The sequence below is a fragment of the Bombina bombina genome, chromosome 5, assembly GCF_027579735.1.
Source record: "Bombina bombina isolate aBomBom1 chromosome 5, aBomBom1.pri, whole genome shotgun sequence".
In the NCBI taxonomy this organism is placed as follows: domain Eukaryota; kingdom Metazoa; phylum Chordata; class Amphibia; order Anura; family Bombinatoridae; genus Bombina; species Bombina bombina.
This window is the reverse complement of record NC_069503.1, coordinates 274,492,939-274,514,659: the sequence shown is the minus strand read 5'-3', so window position 1 is coordinate 274,514,659 and position 21,721 is coordinate 274,492,939. Positions and strand designations below refer to the sequence as shown.

Sequence of the window (21,721 nt, the reverse complement as noted above, 5' to 3'; positions counted from 1 at the left end):
GCACATCTAGCAGGGAAAGAGGAAGCAGCATTGTTTTATTCACTTTTGACTCTTGTATATACCAGCAGTTAGATGGTTAAACCTGCTGCTTACAGATAATTGGTACATTACTACAGATCCTACCAGCAGTTAGATGGTTAAACCTGCTGCATACAGATAATTGGTGCAGTACTGCAGATCCTACTAGCAGTTAGATGGTTAAACCTCCTGCATACAGATAATTGGTGCAGTACTGCAGATCCTACCAGCAGTTAGATCATGGTTAAACCTGCTGCATACACAGGATGTGTACAGTTCTGCAGATCCTACCAGCAATTAAACGGTTAAACCTGCTGCATGCACATGATGGGTACAGTTGTGCAGATCCCAACAGCAGTTAGATGGTTAAACCTGCTGCATGCACAGGATGGACGCAATTTTGCTGATCCCACCAGCAGTTAGATGGTTAAATCTACGGCATGCACAGGATGGGACCATGCAGCTCTGCAGATCCCATCAGCAGTTAGATAGTTAAACCCACTACATACACCGGACGGGCGCAGTTATGCAGATCCCATCAGCAGTTAGATGGTTAAACCTGCTGCATGCACAGGATGGGTGCAGCTCTGCAGATCCCATCAGCAGTTAGATAATTAAAACTAATGCATGCTCAAGATAAGTGCAGGTTTTTGGATAACAAAAGGAGTCAGATGTGCAAACCTGTTTCATACATAGGACGGGAGCATTTATGTAGCGACCATCAGCAGTTAGGTGGTTTATTTTGCATTAGTTTTATCTGTTACATGCACAGGATGGGTGCAATAATGCAATTTTGCAGATTACACCAGCAGTTACATGGTTAAATTTACAGCTTTTCCCTATCTTGTGTTTTGATACAATGGGTGACGTAATTACACAAGGGATCGAGATCCAATCATAGGCTTGGAACCCAGAGAGAGTGCTGACCCATATAAATAAGAGGCGCGGCTCAGGCAGGCTTAGTGTTGGAGTAACACTGTACTATTATCACCGCCAGCTGATCTGCAACATTCTGCATCTGACATGTCTCCCCAGGTATGGGCTGTGACAGTAGTGTGAATGGTAATTGGGTGACTGTGCGACAGCAGCTGTGTAATGGGAATACACTGATAAGCTTATTGGAGTGGGAATATTATAGATGAGGGAGCTTTCTCTTCTCATTGCTAACCCAGTACATCCTTACTCTGAAATATGTTTTATATACTAATAATATACTATTTAGGAACCTAGGTAGGAGGAAAACTTTTCTGATAGGATGGGTTCAACATTTAACTAATAAAAAAATAATAATAAAAAAAAGTATTTATTCTTTACTTTATGCTGAATAATTTTTTTTTTTTCTTTGTGTGATAAAATATTTTGATCACAGTAAGATCAATTCCAAGGCTATCATGACACCAGGAAGACAGGTGACCAGCTACAATTTTTAAAGTGACACTTTAGTCAAAACTTAAATGCACATTGATGAGTTACATCTTTGTATAGAAACCTATTTGCAATTTACATGCATTGGCAGAAATGCTTCTAAAAGATATCGCTATTTGAATGTTGGCATTTTTTCTCTGCAAGTGCATTTGAAGCATAGCTAGATATTCTCAGTGCAGCAGGATTTTAAATACTGCAGCTGCTCAGAGCCAGTGGGCCTTGTATCATGTCAGCAATTAACAAATTGAGTAATTATCAGATGGTCATCTTGGGCCCTCTGAGCAAGTGCTGTTTAAAATGCTCGGACACTGTGCGTACTTAAATACTTTTGAAACCATAGCTTTTATTAGAAGCTTTTTTTACTAGTGCATGTATATTACAAAATTACTTCTATTCAAAACCGAAATGCATCCATGTGGATTCCAATTTTGTCTGGAATGTCCCTTTTTATGGGGTGGTGTAGTGATACAGCTGTATATAATATATCTCTCCTCCTCTGAGCTATACATATTAAGTTACAAAGTATGTACTTGTAGTTTTTTATTTAAATAAACCTTGTACCATTTTAGTAGCCCTCCTTTGAATGTTTTCTAGTAAAGTCGCAATGAGACATAGTAACACACTGAGTCATGCATGAAATTGAGTTGTAGGGTGCCTATATAACCATCCTCCCCTCATCCTTCCTTTCTTCCTTTTTTTTTTTTCTTTCCCAATTGTATAAAAAAAATAATTGGGGAATGAGTATCCCAGTAATCCCCTTGAGAAAAATGGGGTGGGTGTGCCCTCTATAGACTCCAGAAAATAGGGCTGGTTTTCACTTTTTTTTTTTTTTTTTTTTTTTTTTCATGGCTGCTTTGTATTCCCTATCAGGCTCTGATAAATTCCAATTTGTATTTCATATTGGCAATGAAACATGCCTGTTACATATGTCCCTCTAAATCTGTTTCTGGCATAATATTTTGTTCAGTGACACAATCTAGGGTTTATTCAATTTTGCTCATTTCCACCCATAACCCTGATGATCTAAAGCTCTCAACATATTTTAGAATCCATAAAATGCTTAAAGTGACATGAAACTCAGAATTTCTTTCTTTCATGATTCACACACAGCATACAATTTTAAACAACTTAACAATTTAACTCTATTTTCAACTTTGCTTTATTATTTGTATCCTTTAAGAGCAGCAATGCGCTACTGTGAGCTAGCTGACATTTGTAAACTAATCAAGAGGCATGCATGTTTAGCCACCAATCACCAGCTAGCTCCTGAGTCTACCTAGGTATGCTTTCCAACAAAGGATACTAAGAACAAAGTAATTCAAATATAAGAACATTGGAAAGTTGATTAAAATTGTATACTGTCTGAATCATGGGGAAAAAAAACTGTGGGCTTTGTTCCTTAAGACAGCCAACAAAGATTGTGTTTTCTCTCCATGCTAGTGAGTTTTTGATGATACGCCCCAGATGAGGTTACAGCTGGTGAGCAAATGAGAGCATCCATACATGTGTATGCTCCAACCACTAGCTCTCCCAGGTGTGCAAAAATGACTGACCCTTTAAGATATAAAATATAGTAAGAGTATTTGTTTAAAAGTAAAATGCTGTAAAAACATACTATTCATAGAATGTTTGTGCTCTTGAGAAAAGAAAAAAAAAAGTTACTCAGAATCATGAAACACAGTTCTTGATCAATAATACAAATTCCATTTGCAGGTTAACGTTTGTTTTTTATTTTTGCTCTTGTAACTGTTCTTAGAGGGACATTATAGTGATAAAATATCATGCTCTAATTAGAAACTAGTGATGTTGCAACTCCAAAAATACATAGCTAGATTACTGCTCCGGACTGGCTGAGCAACTAGCCCTGCTGATTGGATCACAGGCAGTTTTTGCTAGGGACCTGCAGTACTCTAGCTATGCATATAAACAATTTTAGGGGGTTAAACACATAGGGTCGGAAAAAAAAAGTTCTCTATCTTGCAGACTTAACAGGGGCTGACCACTCTGAATTATTTAAGAAAAATGGCAGAAACTGGAAGTGCAGAGAGCTGCCTCCCATAGACTAAATACTGGAGAGTGAAGTTAACAGGGGAGCATCGGGCACCGATATAAAGTCTCGGTTTGCAGCCAATACATATTAAACTTAAATGTTTTTACTACAATTTAACTTGTGTTGACTTCTAGTTTAGAACGGCATTACTTTTCTGACAGTTAAATCATTGTATTGTGGATTTTGAACAAACTTCACTTGCTTGGAGCTGTCAAGATAAATCGGGGAGAACCGCAGTGTAAAATGGTTAAAGAATATCATGAGAATTGAGAGTTTCAGGCACACTCTGGGAACACCCTTGTTCTTGACTTTTTGAACCTGTCAGGTTTATTCCACATAGACAAATACAAAGTGCAATGTAATTTGTAAAAAATTTACAAAAATATGCAAAGTATGATCCTAATTTGCTAAAGTTAATCAAACTTTTTTTTAAAGCCTAATTTAGAATTTGTCAAATCATAATCCTAAATACACTGCTGTATGCAAAATCTAAATGCATTGTAATACAAAGTTGAAAGTACAAAATATAAAAGTAAACTTAAAGGATGAAATCTGAAGTTCAAATGAATATAAACAACAAAGTATAAATGTAACAAAACATGTCTACAGTGCTATACTGTACTGGGCTTGTCACTCCTTCACATCCAGAAATGTAGAGCACACCCATTGCATAAGTATAGCAACATTTGGCTTTCTAGAGTCTTGTAAGGGTCTCAGTGCTGGAGGATCATTTTAGATAATCTAAGCAGAGAGCTTTAGCTAATTAGGCCCATTAGTTGCATCGTCACTAGTGATAAATTATCAGGTTGCCTAATGTAGATTATACTTGAGTGCATGAATTATAAATGACTCTGTGACAAGTACAAGGTTGAACAAATACACTTGCCAAATTAAACAGAATACTTTATTGGGTCAACTATAATGAACATTTTATAAATCTAGGAATATGGGAAACTAGCATCTGGATATTATTTCCCATCTCTGAGTTTGCACATTTTTGTCCATTATAATGTTAGAGTACCAACCCATTTGACTTTACATTTCATCTGCTGGGGCTGAACATTATTTAATGGGTCATTAAAGTATAAAAACAAACGTGCTCTTAAAGGTCCATGATACCCAAATGTTGAAACAATTTAAAGTGATGCAGCATAGCTGTAAAAAGCTGACTAGAAAATATCACCTGAAGATATTTTACCTCAAAAATTCCTCAGTAGCCACATCCCATTGTAAAGGACTTCTAAGCAGCAAATCAGTGTCTGTCCCGGGACAGCTAAGGGAGTGAGCTTACATGCACACATTATTTCTCTATTCAGTTTAAAGGGACAGTATACACTCATTTTCATATAACTGCAGGTAATAGACACTACTATAAAGAATAAGATGCACAGATATTGATATAAAAATCCAGTATAAAACCGTTTAAAAACTTACTTAGAAGCTCTCAGTTTAGCTTTGTTGAAAAGGTAGTCGGAAAGCCCACTGCAAGTGGGACACTCCCCCCTCCCCCTTATTTTGCATATGAAAAGACCCTTTACACAAACAGGAGCAAGCTGGAGTAGAGGTAGCTGACGGTATTCTCATAAAACTTTGGGGCTTGGTTAGGAGTCTGAAAATCAGAGCAATGTTATTTAAAAATAAGCAAAACTATACATTTTTGTAAAAAAAAACAACTTTATGGGCTATATAAATAGATCATCTACAAAACATTTATGCAAAGAAAAAATGAGTGCATAATGTCCCTTTAAGGAAGTTTACTGTGAAATCTCATGAGATCACAGTAAAATAGTTCATGACCTCAGCACTGCTGATCCCGATTGGCTGCTGTTCATTTCTTTAATTTTTTTTTTTTCATTTTTTTTTACCTGCAGCTGAGCAACAGCTGAAGAATAACTTTTTTTTTTTTTTTTTTTTTTTTTTACAAAGAACTTACTCTGCTGAGCTGAGGAAATTGTGAGGTAAAATATCTTCCTTTTTTTTTTATATAAAGATGCTCAGGTGATATTTTCCTGTCAGCTTTTTACAGTTATACTGCATCAGTTTCAAGTGATTTAGCATATGAGTATTATGTCCCTTTAATTGGTTTTAAGACTAGCAACCATGAACCCCTCTGAACTACATATAGTAGTACTGTCTGGGACCCGCAGAGCAATGTTGGTCCCCAGAGGAAACTGCTGCTGGCCCAAACTGCGGTGATAGTCACACGACCCTGCTGTGCCACTACCACTGCTGATTGGGTCAGCTGCAGTTTCCACTAAAGACCAGCAGTACTTCTACTATGTTTAATTACTTTGCATGGGTTAAACACAGGTGCAAGGTTGCTTGTCTAAAAGGGACAGTAAAGTCAAAATTAAACGTGATTCAGATAGAGCATGCATTTTTTTTTTTTTTTTTTTGCTGATAGGCACTTATGAGTGTGCACATGTCTATGGCAGCAGTGTTTGTAACTGTGTATATATAGCTTTGCTATAAACACTGCTGCTAGATGGCTTTAAGGGACAGTAACGAAATAACCCACGTTAATAGGTAAATATAAATGCCTAAGAGCACAAAGTAAGAATAAGTTGTGAATAAATGATACACTTTAACACATAAAATGTAACTTTTATTAGGGCTGATTATTAAAACAGACAGCCTGTGAGTGGCTGCCCTGCAACAAATTAAAAACACTACAATACTGGTCATGCAAGTCGATCAGTGATAGTGAACTAGTTGGATTACGGATCAACAGTAAACACATAGAGGATAAAGGTATGCAGGCATTATAAAAGCAAGTTAATTTGCTGCTATAAATCCCCTTTTAGATGTTCGAATGCCCGGAGTAAAATCGAGTCTCAGAGTGGCTGAAATGAAAACCACCCTTCTGGACTAGTAGCATTGTAAAAGATATTGCTAGTTTTATAGAGACTGAATTATAGTGTTAATGGAGTTAACCAACAAAGTTAAACTGAGCTGTCTAACTACCGCCTTGGCTTTCCGCCAGGAATGCGGCAGTGTAAGTTATCAAACTTAAGTTAAATATTGTAGTTTGTAATTTTAACCAGTAGAGAGCAATTAAAAAATGAAAGGAAGTCCCCTGGCACGGTCGTGTTTCACTTACGCTTCCTCAGAGCAGGGGTCTTAAAGGGATAGTCTAGTTATAATTAAACTTTTGATTCAGATCGGGCATGCAATTTTAAACAACTTTACAATTTACTTTTTTATCCAATTTGCTTTGTTCTCTTGGTACTCTTTGTTGAAAGCTAAACCTAGGTAGGGTCAGAAGCTGATTTGTAAGCCATTGAAGGCTTTTTTTTTTTTTTTTTTTATCTCATTGCCTTTCTGGCAGTTTTTCACAGCTAGACAGCAATAGTTCATGTGTGCCATATAGATAACATTGTGCTTACTCCTGTGGAGTTATTTGAGTCTGCACTGATTGGCTAAAATGCAAGTCTGTCAAAAGAATGTAAATAACGGGGCAGTCTGCAGAGGCTGAGATACAAGGTAATCAGAGGTAAAAAGTATATTTATATAACTGTTGGTTATGCAAGACTGGGGAATGGGTAATAAAGGGATTATCTATTTTTTTTTTTTTTTTTTAAATCATAACAATTCTGGAGTAGACTGTCTCTTAAAACACATGCATGCTCCTAAGCTCACCCAGGATTATTTTAACAAGAGATACCAAGAGAACTAAGTAAATTGGAAAGCTGTTTAAAATCTAATGCTCTATCCAATCAATCTAAGTTTAAAGGGACATGAAATCAAAAAAAGTGTTTTGTGATTCAGGCTGAGCATACAATTTGTAAGCTCTTTATATATTATTATTTTTTAAATCTGCTTTGTTCCCATTGTATTCGTTGTTGAGATACATAGGTAGGTATCAGGAGCACTATCTGGAAGGAAATAGTGCAGTCATCTATAGCTCTTGCAAAACTTCTGCCTTATAGTGCTCCAGACATATATGCATGATCCTAAGCTTTTTTTTTTTTTTTTTTCAAACAAGATACCAAAGGGCCTATGTATCAAAGGTCTTGCGGATCAGGTCCTCAAGACCTCGCTGAATGCGGAGAGCAATACGCTCTCCCTATTCAGCATTGCACCAGCATGTATGGTGCACCAGATAGAGAGAGATAGATATATAATTATAAAAAAAATTAATTACATTCCAGTTTACTGCCCCTTTATGCAAGGACATTCCAGATGCAAGGAGGCATTTTATCTAATTTTTTTTGCATCTGCATAAAATGTTATACTCTCAGACTAAGATTGGTCAGTGTTTGACATGAGACAGGTTAACTTTTACACTACAGCTGACTTAATTTTGAAATACATACAAACAAGCCTAAATCCTGCATTTAACCAGATCTAATGGTAGCTTATGGTTCCACCAAGACCATATAGAGTACAGCATTTTAAAAATCCATAAGTACAGCTGACAGATGGGAACATTTGTACACTATATTTGAAGTGGTGCTCTTGGGGGGGGGGGGGGGGGGGAACGACACCCAAATATGTCAACCTTTCAAAAGTACTTTTCTTCATCTAGCCACCCAGATCAAAAGTGATCTCTTAATTTCCTGTTGATTTAGGGGATGCAATGTGAAGAAATTTTACCTCCTGTGGGTGTCTGTGTTTATGTCTTTGTGCTTTTGTTTATGTCTGAGTGTGTATGCATTTTTTTTTTTTCCTGTGGGTGTTTGTCTTTGTGCATTTTCTGTGGATGTCTTTGAGGGTGTGTTTGCGTATGTCTTTGTGCTTTTTTCTATGGGTGTCTCTGTGAGGGTGTGTGTATGTATGTCTTTGTGTATTTTCTCTGGATGCCTCTGTGAGGATGGGTGTGTATGTCTTTGTGTGTCTTCTGTGGATGTCTCTGAGGGTGGGTGTATGTGCAAGTTTGTGTGTATGTGTCCATTGTCTGTTCCTTTTTAGAACATTTTGACCTTACTACTGATTATTCACATCTTTCTACAGACTTTGAGACTATTGAGACCTTTCTGGAAGTCACCAATCCACCATTCAACCTTTCAATTGTTTAGGCAGTCCAGGGCCCTTCCTTTCAGCCACTGCATGCTGTTGTCATCATTTAGTTGGCATCTTCCTTGACAAAAAGATAATCGGAACTCCATATTTTGTAAATCTCCTTTTTTGACAAAACTGTAGTCTACCTCATTACTTGTCAGGTCAATGTAAACAAGTGCTGAGTGTCTGTTTGGGTGTCTGGGTTTGTGTTTATTTGTGTGTCTGCTAGAGTGTCTATATGTGAATCCTTATATGTGAGTGTGTCTGTGTTACTACCTTTACAACATTTCCAAGTTTGACTACACTTAAGAATAAAGTGCATATTCATTTTAGTCACTTGGTCAAAAATTGCACATGTCAAAGGGGGGTGGGGGGGGGGCTGTTCAATGGTTAAGTCAGGGCCCCCAAAACTTCTAGTGGTGGTTCTAATCATAATATGCAATTATACAACAATCCTTGAAAGAACACTAAACTCCTATACATATTTAGGTGTAACCTAAAATAAGTCATAATGTAAACACTAAGCTTGTTAAAATATCTATATATCCCCCTCCTAGATACCAGAAGAAACTATATAAAGAAAGGGATCATATAATATATATTATTTGTACACACATTACCATAAATAGATGAATACATCTACACTACAACTAAAAACAATGAATATATAAAACTAAATCTTATTGGCTAAAAGATTTTGAACACCGGCATGCGCAGTTTTGAGTAGCACACGACAACTTTATGTGTATTTAAGCAAGCATTGTGCATTTGTTTTTTTTATCACCCGAGGAAACGGTCTGAGAAACGCGCTGGGAGATTTTAAAGTGTAATAAAATACTTTTTGTTTTTAGAAGTGTATCTGAGTTTCATCTGGGGTTGGATTGTCTTCCTTTCTTTGGTAGCTGTTTGGGTATACTGCCAAGCTTCATCTCAGAGACCCCTGATCTCAGTAATTGACGTCAATCATTTCTGGATATCCATATCCCACTATTTGCCTTGTATCACACCTTTTGGCTCTTGAAGTCTGCTGATAGCGGGAGTGTGAGCTAGCTGGACAGCTCTGTTTCAGCCTGTTTGTTTGTACCGCACAATTCAGTGTTTGAGTATAACGCCATTGCCTGTGCATTGGAGTGTGTTCGTGTGTACAAATGTATTTCACCATTGGAGCGTCCTTCTTCTCTTTTTCTTTCTTTCCTAGTCTACAGCTGACACTTCTTTCCCAGCACGGGTTAGCTTGATTGAAGAGGAAGCAGCACCGACACCATATTGGGACTTCTATATCACTATTATCCCTATATTTGATTTATATACTTTTTTAGAATATATATTTGTTTTAGTCTATCTGAATAATGAAAGAACATTTGGATTTCATGTCCCTTTTTAAACCCACAATGTGTTGGGGTACTGCTGACTTGACTAATTTATGGAAGTCACTAATACATTGATGTTGCTATGGAGGCTGGTGGCAGGGGTAGCCACCCTACAGATTTGGTATCTGGTACTGGGTGAGAGGTTTGACTTGTGGGTAATCGCGTTGCTCAGTGGACTAAATGAGCAAAGGAAACTTTAGCAGCAGACACTTCTAGAAGCTCTTATGTCAACCTTAGTTGTTCGGACTTTAGGAAGCACATAAATAGGGCGGATCTTAACGAGGAAAGAAAGCATTGTCATAAATTCCCAAGGACATTAAAGGGACACTGAACCCAAATTTTCTTTTGTGATTCATATAGAGCATGCAACTTTCTAAATTACTATTAATTTTTTTCTTTGTTCTCTAGCTATCTTTATTTGAAAAAGAAGGCATCTAAGCTAAGAAGCTATACAATTTTTGGTTCACAACCATGGACAGCACTTGTTTATTGGTGGGTGAATTTATCCACCAATCAGCAAGAACCCAGGTTGTTCACCAAAAATGGGCCGGCATCTAAACTTAAATTCTTGCTTTTTAAATAAAGATACCAAGAGAATGAAGAAAAGTTGATAATAGGAGTAAATGAGAAAGTTGCTTAAAATTGCATGCTCTTCCTAATTTATGGTTTGCTTTGGGCCTAACCAAAATAGCAGACCTTTTACGTAGGAGATAAACTGCTCACTTTTCAAGGTTTCCTTCGGAAGTATAACCCCCCCCCCCTCTTGCATTTTGAGTTTTGGAGACTACGCAGCCTCATCATTTCTTGGGGCTTTGATAAAGGCCCTCCGAGAAACAAAACTAGCTGGGAGGTAAGATGGGACTCCTCGTCCCCCCCTGCTAGACTCCTATCTATCTCATATCTTGTACTCATGAATCCCCCAGTCTTTTACAAATCCCCCCCCCCAATACGACGATGGGAATCCTCCTTAGCGGCTACGCATGAACCACAACAATGGCGAGTTGCGATCCAACTCGCCAAAAAAGCTATACACTGTATGAGTTGTTTCTCAAGGTCGTTCTCCAATGGCATATGACTCCAATCCGCCTTTTTAAAATCTCGTCCGTTCACTCACCGAAGTGCTGGAGGGGGTGCGAAGACTTGGGAACCCCCCGACATATTTGGTGGTCTTGTCCACGTATCCAGCCGCTCTGGCAAGCGGCAATCCAGTATTGTTCTTCAGAGGGTATTAAGTTATCCATGTCATCAAGTATCTGTCTCTTTCACATTTTGCCCAGGCAGTTAACCCTGCCTCAAAAAATCTTCTGTATTTACCCATTCTTAGCCGTTAAACTAGCTGTGGCCCGTATGTGGCTACAGCGTGTTTCACCCTCTTGGGAGCAAGTGACTGATATCTTACACTTTGTCAAGAAAATGGAATCCTATGTTTCCCACATTCATGGGTCAGAAGACCTCCAGATCAAAATTTGGACATACGGCCCGGAATGATTCTCACTGCCAAAATTATGGGAGACTCATGGTTCACTGCTACTGGTCTCTTCTAAAACTGCACGACCAAACTTATTAATTCAGGCTCCTATTCCCTTCCCCCCCCCCCCCTTACCTTCTTCCCTACAACCCTCCTCCCACATGCCCCACTGCCTTCTCTCCTTTTTTTTTTTTTTTTTTTCTCTTTTCCCTCTGTCTAACAGTTTGACACAGTCTCAGTATGGTTGATTAATATATCTGATTTCTAATATTAGACGGTTAATTTATGATGTTGGTGTGAACAGCTATGATATAATCTGTATATTACACGGAAAATGCTGACCTCTTTGGACTACTAAAACAGTGTCTGCCTCCTTGTAGATATTGGCCTCTAATACTCCCACCTGGAGAGGTGGCGGGAAAGTTCTGGAGATTACCAGGCAATGGACTCTGACACCCAGCATTTCCTACTATGCCTTTTCTTGTTTGTATCTGTTCCATACATTGTAATGTTCTACAAGTGCCGTATTATTTACTTTTATTTACATATATGCTCTTATGTTCATTTATTTAAACAATAAAAAATAATTTAAAAAAAAAATAAAAAAAAAATTGCATGCTCTATCTGAATCACGAAAAAAAAAAAAAAAATGGGTTCAGTGTCCCTTTAAGCTACTTCTGACATTCTTGCCATTTTTTTTTTTCTTGTAAGATTTGGTATTGTGGTGGTCTAATCCAAGCACTAGATTTGTTTTAGTCAATATGTTCATAGGTGTGGTGGCCACACTTGTTTAACCCAGGTGCATGCGCAGTGAAGTCAACTTCTCTTTAGTTGTGTAGATGTACTAGGAAATTGCACTAGGTAGAGTTGTTGGACTGTTTGCCAATGGGTTTTTAATTTGGGTGTTGTGCCAAAAAAAGCCACCGAGGAGTTGTTCATTTTCTATCTGTCTTGCATACTGAACAAGGGGTAGAGGATTGTGTATTGATAACTAAAGTAGACTGTTTGTGATTGGGTTTCTCCTAGGGCACAACATATTAGGGTGCAACTTTCAGGATGTGTACTTTGTAGAAATATGCTTGCCAATGTGGTGCCATCTTCAGTGCTTACCTCGAGGCATTTAATTTTTCCCTCCATAGGTAAGTTCTTTCTTCACTAGAACTGTTTTTTTCCATTTGTGGGGATTTCTTACTCAGCAGTTTCATCTGGTTTGGAGTTCTGATGACTTCTAGAAGGCTGGTCTGAACATTTTGTTTAGTATTATGTCATCTACAGAAGTCTTTGATCTTGGAAATCCTGCTTCATCCATTGGAACTAATTTAAACTTATGAACTCCCAAGGGAGTTTTTGCTTCCTCCCCAGCAATTTCTCTAATTCTGACCTTTTTTTACTGGTGTACTTAGAAGTTTTCTGTATGTACCAACAACTGGCATGCTGATGTCAGGCATACTTGGTAGGAGAGCTTGTTTTTTTTTTTTTTAAGTTTGCTTTTCCAGATTTTATCCACATTAGTTATGAAACAGTTCTCTTCTACTCCAGCCTTATAGAGGATAATGCGGTTAATCTGTTTCCTCTGTCAGTGACTGGCTTACTTCAGCTATATTATTGCTGATATCTTTATAAATTGTATGAGCTCAGGGGAGTATATTCAGAGAGATTATAATGCATTAGCTGGCTACCTTGGAGAGTTGGGAGTGCTGAGAAGGTGGCTGGTGGAACTCCCTTTTGCTGTTCATATGAGGATTATATGGGAACTTAGTATAAGGAAATGTGAGGGGTGTGTGTAGTGGGGAAGTGTAACCTAGGTTGTATAAATGGTGACATGTCATTAGTTTGTGCAGATGTAATACTTCCTATTGGTATTTTGCATTTTTTGTCTTGTCACAATGGGTTTAGAGGATGCTTCTCTAGGTAGATTCTGGATTGAGTTATGACACTTGCCAATTTGGTGGATGGGATCTCCCAATCAGATGTTGCCTTGGACAGTTAGAAGCAGGTGTATGTGGCATGATCAGCTGTTTCTTGACATTGTAGGTTTGATATTGTACAAAGGACACTAACCTAGCTGGTTTTCCTGTATGGGGTTATTCTTGTGTAAATTATAAAAAAGAAAAAAGGTTTTATCTCCTTACTTTTCAGTGTCACATAACTTAAATATGTTGACCATAACACAATTTGTAAATCTCTCCTTTGTATCCCATATTAGTTGGAATAAATTTAAACATTATGCCCTTGTAGAATTAACACAGATTTGCTTCATACTGCTTTTGTCACAAGTTGCATTTATTAGCCAATGATTTATTTCTCATTTACAACCACTGTATTCATTTCAGTAAACTAAAATGTTTTCTTTCATGTAATTAGCAAGAGTCCATGAGCTAGTGACGTATGGGATATACATTCCTACCAGGAGGGGCAAAGTTTCCCAAACCTCAAAATGCCTATAAATACACCCCTCACCACACCCACAATTCAGTTTTACAAACTTTGCCTCCTATGGAGGTGGTGAAGTAAGTTTGTGCTAGATTCTACGTTGATATGCGCTCAGCAGCAAGTTGGAGCCCGGTTTTCCTCTCAGCGTGCAGTGAATGTCAGAGGGATGTGAGGAGAGTATTGCCTATTTGAATGCAGTGATCTCCTTCTACGGGGTCTATTTCATAGGTTCTCTGTTATCGGTCGTAGAGATTCATCTCTTACTTCCCTTTTCAGATCGACGATATACTCTTATTTATATACCATTACCTCTGCTGATTTTCGTTTCAGTACTGGTTTGGCTTTCTACAAACATGTAGATGAGTGTCCTGGGGTAAGTAAATCTTATTTTCTGTGACACTCTAAGCTATGGTTGGGCACTTTATTTATAAAGTTCTAAATATATGTATTCAAACATTTATTTGCCTTGACTCAGGATGTTCAACATTCCTTATTTTCAGACAGTCAGTTTCATATTTGGGATAATGCATTTGAATCAATTTTTTTTTCTTACCTTAAAATTTGACTCTTTTTTTCCCTGTGGGCTGTTAGGCTCGCGGGGGCTGAAAATGCTTCATTTTATTGCGTCATTCTTGGCGCGGACTTTTTTGGCGCAAAAAATCTTTTCTGTTTCCGGCGTCATACGTGTCGCCGGAAGTTGCGTCATTTTTTGACGTCCTTTTGCGCCAAAAATGTCGGCGTTCCGGATGTGGCGTCATTTTTGGCGCCAAAAAGCATTTAGGCGCCAAAAAATATGGGTGTCGCTTTTGTCTCCACATTATTTCAGTCTCATTTTTTCTTTGCTTCTGGTTACTAGAAGCTTGTTTGTTGGCATTTTTTCCCATTCCTGAAACTGTCATTTAAGGAATTTGATCAATTTTGCTTTATATGTTGTTTTTTCTCTTACATATTGCAAGATGTCTCACGTTGCATCTGAGTCAGAAGATACTTCAGGAAAATCGCTGTCTAGTGCTGGAACTACCAAAGCTAAGTGTATCTGCTGTAAACTTTTGGTAGCTATTCCTCCGGCTGTTTGTATTAATTGTCATGACAAACTTGTTAAAGCAGATAATATTTCCTTTAGTAATGTACCATTGCCTGTTGCAGTTCCTTCAACATCTAAGGTGCAGAATGTTCCTGATAACATAAGAGATTTTGTTTCTGAATCCATCAAGAAGGCTATGTCTGTTATTTCTCCTTCTAGTAAACGTAAAAAATCTTTTAAAACTTCTCTCTCTACAGATGAATTTTTAAATGAACATCATCATTCTGATTCTGATGACTCTTCTGGTTCAGAGGATTCTGTCTCAGAGATTGATGCTGATAAATCTTCATATTTATTTAAAATGGAATTTATTCGTTCTTTACTTAAAGAGGTACTAATTGCTTTAGAAATAGAGGATTCTGGTCCTCTTGATACTAATTCTAAACGTTTAGATAAGGTATTTAAATCTCCTGTGGTTATTCCAGAAGTTTTTCCTGTTCCTAATGCTATTTCTGAAGTAATTTCCAGAGAATGATAGGAAAATTGAATCCTTTCTAAGAAAAGCTTATCTGTGTTAAGGTAATCTTCTTCTTAGACCTGCTATATCATTGGCTGATGTTGCTGCAGCTTCAACTTTTTGGTTGGAGACTTTAGCGCAACAAGTAACAGATCATGATTCTCATAATATTATTATTCTTCTTCAGCATGCTAATAATTTTATCTGTGATGCCATTTTTGATATTATCAGAGTTGATGTCAGGTTTATGTCTCTAGCTATTTTAGCTAGAAGAGCTTTATGGCTTAAAACTTGGAATGCTGATATGGCTTCTAAATCAACTCTACTTTCCATTTCTTTCCAGGGTAACAAATTATTTGGTTCTCAGTTGGATTCTATTATCTCAACTGTTACTGGTGGGAAAGGAACTTTTTTACCACAGGATAAAAAATCTAAGGGTAAAAACAGGGCTAATAATCGTTTTCGTTCCTTTCGTTTCAACAAAGAACAAAAGCCTGATCCTTCATCCTCAGGAGCAGTTTCAGTTTGGAAACCATCTCCAGTCTGGAATAAATCCAAGCCTTCTAGAAAGGCAAAGCCTGCTTCTAAGTCCACATGAAGGTGCGGCCCTCATTCCAGCTCAGCTGGTAGGGGGCAGGTTACGTTTTTTCAAAGAAATTTGGATCAATTCTGTTCACAATCTTTGGATTCAGAACATTGTTTCAGAAGGGTACAGAATTGGTTTCAAGATGAGACCTCCTGCAAAGAGATTTTTTCTTTCCCGTGTCCCAGTAAATCCAGTGAAAGCTCAAGCATTTCTGAATTGTGTTTCAGATCTAGAGTTGGCTGGAGTAATTATGCCAGTTCCAGTTCTGGAACAGGGGATGGGGTTTTATTCAAATCTCTTCATTGTACCAAAGAAGGAGAATTCCTTCAGACCAGTTCTGGATCTAAAAATATTGAATCGTTATGTAAGGATACCAACGTTCAAAATGGTAACTGTAAGGACTATCTTGCCTTTTGTTCAGCAAGGGCATTATATGTCCACAATAGATTTACAGGATGCATATCTGCATATTCCGATTCATCCAGATCATTATCAGTTCCTGAGATTCTCTTTTCTGGACAAGCATTACCAGTTTGTGGCTCTGCCGTTTGGCCTAGCTACAGCCCCAAGAATTTTTACAAAGGTTCTCGGTGCCCTTCTGTCTGTAATCAGAGAACAGGGTATTGTGGTATTTCCTTATTTGGACGATATCTTGGTACTTGCTCAGTCTTTACATTTAGCAGAATCTCATACGAATCGACTTGTGTTGTTTCTTCAAGATCATGGTTGGAGGATCAATTCACCAAAAAGTTCATTGATTCCTCAGACAAGGGTAACCTTTCTGGGTTTCCAGATAGATTCAGTGTCCATGACTCTGTCTTTAACAGACAAGAGACGTCTAAAATTGATTTCAGCTTGTCGAAACCTTCAGTCACAATCATTCCCTTCGGTAGCCTTATGCATGGAAATTCTAGGTCTTATGACTGCTGCATCGGACGCGATCCCCTTTGCTCGTTTTCACATGCGACCTCTTCAGCTCTGTATGCTGAATCAATGGTGCAAGGATTACACAAAGATATCTCAATTAATATCTTTAAAACCGATTGTACGACACTCTCTAACGTGGTGGACAGATCACCATCGTTTAATTCAGGGGGCTTCTTTTGTGCTTCCGACCTGGACTGTAATTTCAACAGATGCAAGTCTCACAGGTTGGGGAGCTGTGTGGGGATCTCTGACGGCACAAGGAGTTTGGGAATCTCAGGAGGTGAGATTACCGATCAATATTTTGGAACTCCGTGCAATTTTCAGAGCTCTTCAGTCTTGGCCTCTTCTGAAGAGAGAATCGTTCATTTGTTTTCAGACAGACAATGTCACTACTGTGGCATACATCAATCATCAAGGAGGGACTCACAGTCCTCTGGCTATGAAAGAAGTATCTCGAATTCTGGTTTGGGCGGAATACAGCTCCTGTCTAATATCTGCGGTTCATATCCCAGGTATAGACAATTGGGAAGCGGATTATCTCAGTCGCCAAACGTTGCATCCGGGCGAATGGTCTCTTCACCCAGAGGTATTTCTTCAGATTGTTCAAATGTGGGAGCTTCCAGAAATAGATCTGATGGCTTCTCATCTAAACAAGAAACTTCCCAGGTATCTGTCCAGATCCCGGGATCCTCAGGCGGAAGCAGTGGATGCATTATCACTTCCTTGGAAGTATCATCCTGCTTATATCTTTCCGCCTCTAGTTCTTCTTCCAAGAGTAATCTCCAAGATTCTGAAGGAATGCTCGTTTGTTCTGCTGGTAGCTCCGGCATGGCCTCACAGGTTTTGGTATGCGGATCTTGTCCGGATGGCCTCTTGCCATCCGTGGACTCTTCCGCTACGACCAGACCTTCTGTCGCAAGGTCCTTTTTTCCATCAGGATCTCAAATCCTTAAATTTAAAGGTATGGAGATTGAACGCTTGATTCTTGGTCAAAGAGGTTTCTCTGACTCTGTGATTAATACTATGTTACAGGCTCGTAAATCTGTATCCAGAGAGATATATAATAGAGTCTGGAAGACTTATATTTCTTGGTGTCTTTCTCATCATTTTTCTTGGCATTCTTTTAGAATTCCGAGAATTTTACAGTTTCTTCAGGATGGTTTAGATAAAGGTTTATCCGCAAGTTCTTTGAAAGGACAAATCTCTGCTCTTTCTGTTCTTTTTCACAGAAAGATTGCTAATCTTCCTGATATTCATTGTTTTGTACAAGCTTTGGTTCGTATAAAACCTGTCATTAAGTCAATTTCTCCTCCTTGGAGTTTGAATTTGGTTCTGGGGGCTCTTCAAGCTCCTCCGTTTGAACCTATGCATTCATTGGACATTAAATTACTTTCTTGGAAAGTTTTGTTCCTTTTGGCAATCTCTTCTGCCAGAAGAGTTTCTGAATTATCTGCTCTTTCTTGTGAGTCTCCTTTTCTGATTTTTCATCAGGATAAGGCAGTGTTGCGAACTTCTTTTGAATTTTTACCTAAAGTTGTGAATTCTAACAACATTAGTAGAGAAATTGTGGTTCCTTCATTATGTCCTAATCCTAAGAATTCTAAGGAGAAATCATTGCATTCTTTGGATGTTGTTAGAGCTTTGAAATATTATGTTGAAGCTACTAAGTCTTTCCGAAAGACTTCTAGTCTATTTGTTATCTTTTCCGGGTCTAGAAAAGGCCAGAAAGCTTCTGCCATTTATTTGGCATCTTGGTTGAAATCTTTGATTTATCTTGCCTATGTTGAGTCGGGTAAAACTCCGCCTCAAAGGATTACAGCTCATTCTACTAGGTCAGTTTCTACTTCCTGGGCGTTTAGGAATGAAGCTTCGATTGATCAGATTTGCAAAGCAGCAACTTGGTCCTCTTTGCATACTTTTACTAAATTCTACCATTTTGATGTATTCTTCTTCTGAAGCAGTTTTTGGTAGAAAAGTACTTCAGGCAGCGGTTTCAGTTTGAATCTTCTGCTTATGTTTTTCATTAAACTTTATTTTGGGTGTGGATTATTTTCAGCAGGAATTGGCTGTCTTTATTTTATCCCTCCCTCTCTAGTGACTCTTGCGTGGAAAGATCCACATCTTGGGTAATCATTATCCCATAATGTCACTAGCTCATGGACTCTTGCTAATTACATGAAAGAAAACATAATTTATGTAAGAACTTACCTGATAAATTCATTTCTTTCATATTAGCAAGAGTCCATGAGGCCCGCCCTTTTTTTGGGGTGGTTATGATTTTTGTATAAAGCACAATTATTCCAATTCCTTATTTTATATGCTTTCGCACTTTTTTAATCACCCCACTTCTTAGCTATTCGTTAAACTGAATTGTGGGTGTGGTGAGGGGTGTATTTATAGGCATTTTGAGGTTTGGGAAACTTTGCCCCTCCTGGTAGGAATGTATATCCCATACGTCACTAGCTCATGGACTCTTGCTAATATGAAAGAAATGAATTTATCAGGTAAGTTCTTACATAAATTATGTTTTTTTACTTGGTAGCTTCATAGTGAAGTGCATCTTTTTCATTTCATACAGGCCAACTTTGACAAGGCAGCAGAGGATGTAAAGAAGCTGAAAACCAAACCAACTGATGATGAACTGAAGGAGCTGTATGGCCTTTACAAGCAGTCAACTGCCGGGGACATAAATATAGGTATTTGCTCATGTAACTGAATATACCCCAGGTAGTCTAGGGAGGAGACTCACTAAAGCTCACTTTGCCTCTAATTTAGACAAAAATAAATAAATTATGAGTTTATTTGGACTTGGTTTGTCTCACACTCACTACTGAGATTGAACTTGTGCCCTTTCAGTACAGACCTGCGTGATGTATAAATAGCTATCTAACAAATAAAAGTGTAACACTGGAATATGCTGGCACACCATTTAAAATGGCATTAAACACTAAATAGCTGCTAGACTGATTTATTCTAAACGAACTTTGCCATGAGAATATGCAGATGTATTTTGAGTTAACTTTTTAAATATTGGAGGAGGTGAAAATAGAAACCATGTTGTAGCCTGTTTCTTCTCTGCTAAGCCCATTTAGTGACAGTTCTAACAATAAATGTAAGGAATATAGCAGTGTTAGATCTGGAGTCTACAATTCAGAACGGATTTGCAGTAAAAGGGACAATATAGTCTTTTGCAAAGAAATGGATATAGATACATATTTTTATATTAAAATCTGACCATTTAAACACCTCTTGCTTTGTGTGTTCTGCTTATCCCACACCCCTTTAAGAGAACAAAAAGCAAATTCTGTAACCTAGGTTATCTTCAAAATCCTACAAATTGCATATACCAGCTAATGTTTTGCAGTAGCTTGAAAACCTAGCTTATGGAATTTGCTTTTTCTTGTGAGACAAGCACAATGTTTACACAAGTGAAAAACCTTTATCTATCCTATCTAAAAAATATATATATATATATATATATATATATATATATATATATATATATATATATATATATATATATACTTTTTTTTTTATTATTATAAATTCCTTCCATGTTTGTCAGCACCTGTATGAATAGATGTGGTGTGTGTTAAACTCTCAAAGGCATTTCTTTCTTTACTTATTTTATGCAGAATGTCCTGGAGTGCTAGATCTGAAGGGAAAAGCTAAGTGGGAAGCATGGAATTTAAAGAAAGGTAATATTACATTTAGCTTTTACCTCTAATACTGGGCAGCAGTTACAGTATTGCCATGATATCAATACAGCTGACTCAAACTGAGCAAAGACAGAGCTACAAACAACATTGTTCCAATTGCCAGAGCTGCAACAATGGGTCTTCTGCAGATTCACTGCAAAACAATGTCCTTTGCAATACTACCTGATTCTAATTTGTCGCCATGGTGCCATACTAGCTATTTTCTATATGAATACCCTAAACCTGCAAATCCCATGTATTTCATGAATAAAAAAAATGTTTTCTTCCCTGCAGGTATTTCCAAAGAAGATGCCATGACTGCCTATATTTCTAAAGCAGATGAGCTGATTGAAAAATATGGAATATGATCTTGGTTTCTGAAATAATGTAAGAACATTAGAGAACTCAGTATAGCACTAGGATCACTGATTCCTGCTAATATTTTTACTACTTCTGTTTGTACAGTTAACTTAGGCTTTATTTTATACAGGAGCAGAAAACTGTTTTCTGTACTGCACCGACTTATTAAACCATTTTCCAAGTGACATTGGCTTTGTGGTGGTGGTGGTATGTGTGTTTTATTATAAGAAAGAAAGAAAGAAAAATACCGCAAATGGGGATAGAACTCTGGTAAATAACTTTGATACTTGCTCACATTAACATTCAGAATTTTATACATTTATATGTAGACTCAAAACATTTAATTATGTTAAATATATAAAACCATGCTCACAAGTGTTTGATCATAATGGTGATTAACAACCCCCCCCATTAAGAATTAGCTGCTGCACTCTCATATACTCAGACATTGGTGTAGTTAGTGGTGGTTTTAAGTGGGGTTTTTTTGCTTCCCAAATTCTTTTTATTGGGAAACACATGGTAATACAATACAATTACATTAAATCTCATAACAATAGGTTGTGAACAACATCAGTGGTGTTCTGAAAATAGTCCTCATGTAGATCCATTAGTATGGAGCAAGTTCCAAAGATGTAGTTAGAATCTTGAGGACATCCGTTGCTAACCAACGAGTGCAATTTATTTGGAATTGGAATGGGTTAAGTCCATGTAATGCCTAATTCCACACTTTTACTTTTTCTAACTTTTTTTAAATCCATTAAAACCAGAACAATTTAAACATACATATTAAATTATTAGAACTGTCTTACAACATATAAACTGACTAGCATAAGAGTAAAGCCAG

General features: G+C 37.6%; 1 protein-coding gene across 1 annotated transcript; it reads left to right on the top strand.

The window, feature by feature from the left end:
* Window positions 1–994: 994 nt before the first annotated feature.
* Window positions 995–21,062, top strand: ACBD7 (acyl-CoA binding domain containing 7). The gene is made up of 4 exons (XM_053714004.1): window positions 995–1,053; window positions 19,398–19,515; window positions 20,455–20,517; window positions 20,812–21,062. The coding sequence occupies exons 1-4, from the start codon at window positions 1,042–1,044 to the stop codon at window positions 20,883–20,885; spliced, it is 267 nt and encodes an 88-aa protein (XP_053569979.1). The 5' UTR covers window positions 995–1,041; the 3' UTR covers window positions 20,886–21,062.
* Window positions 21,063–21,721: the final 659 nt, after the last annotated feature.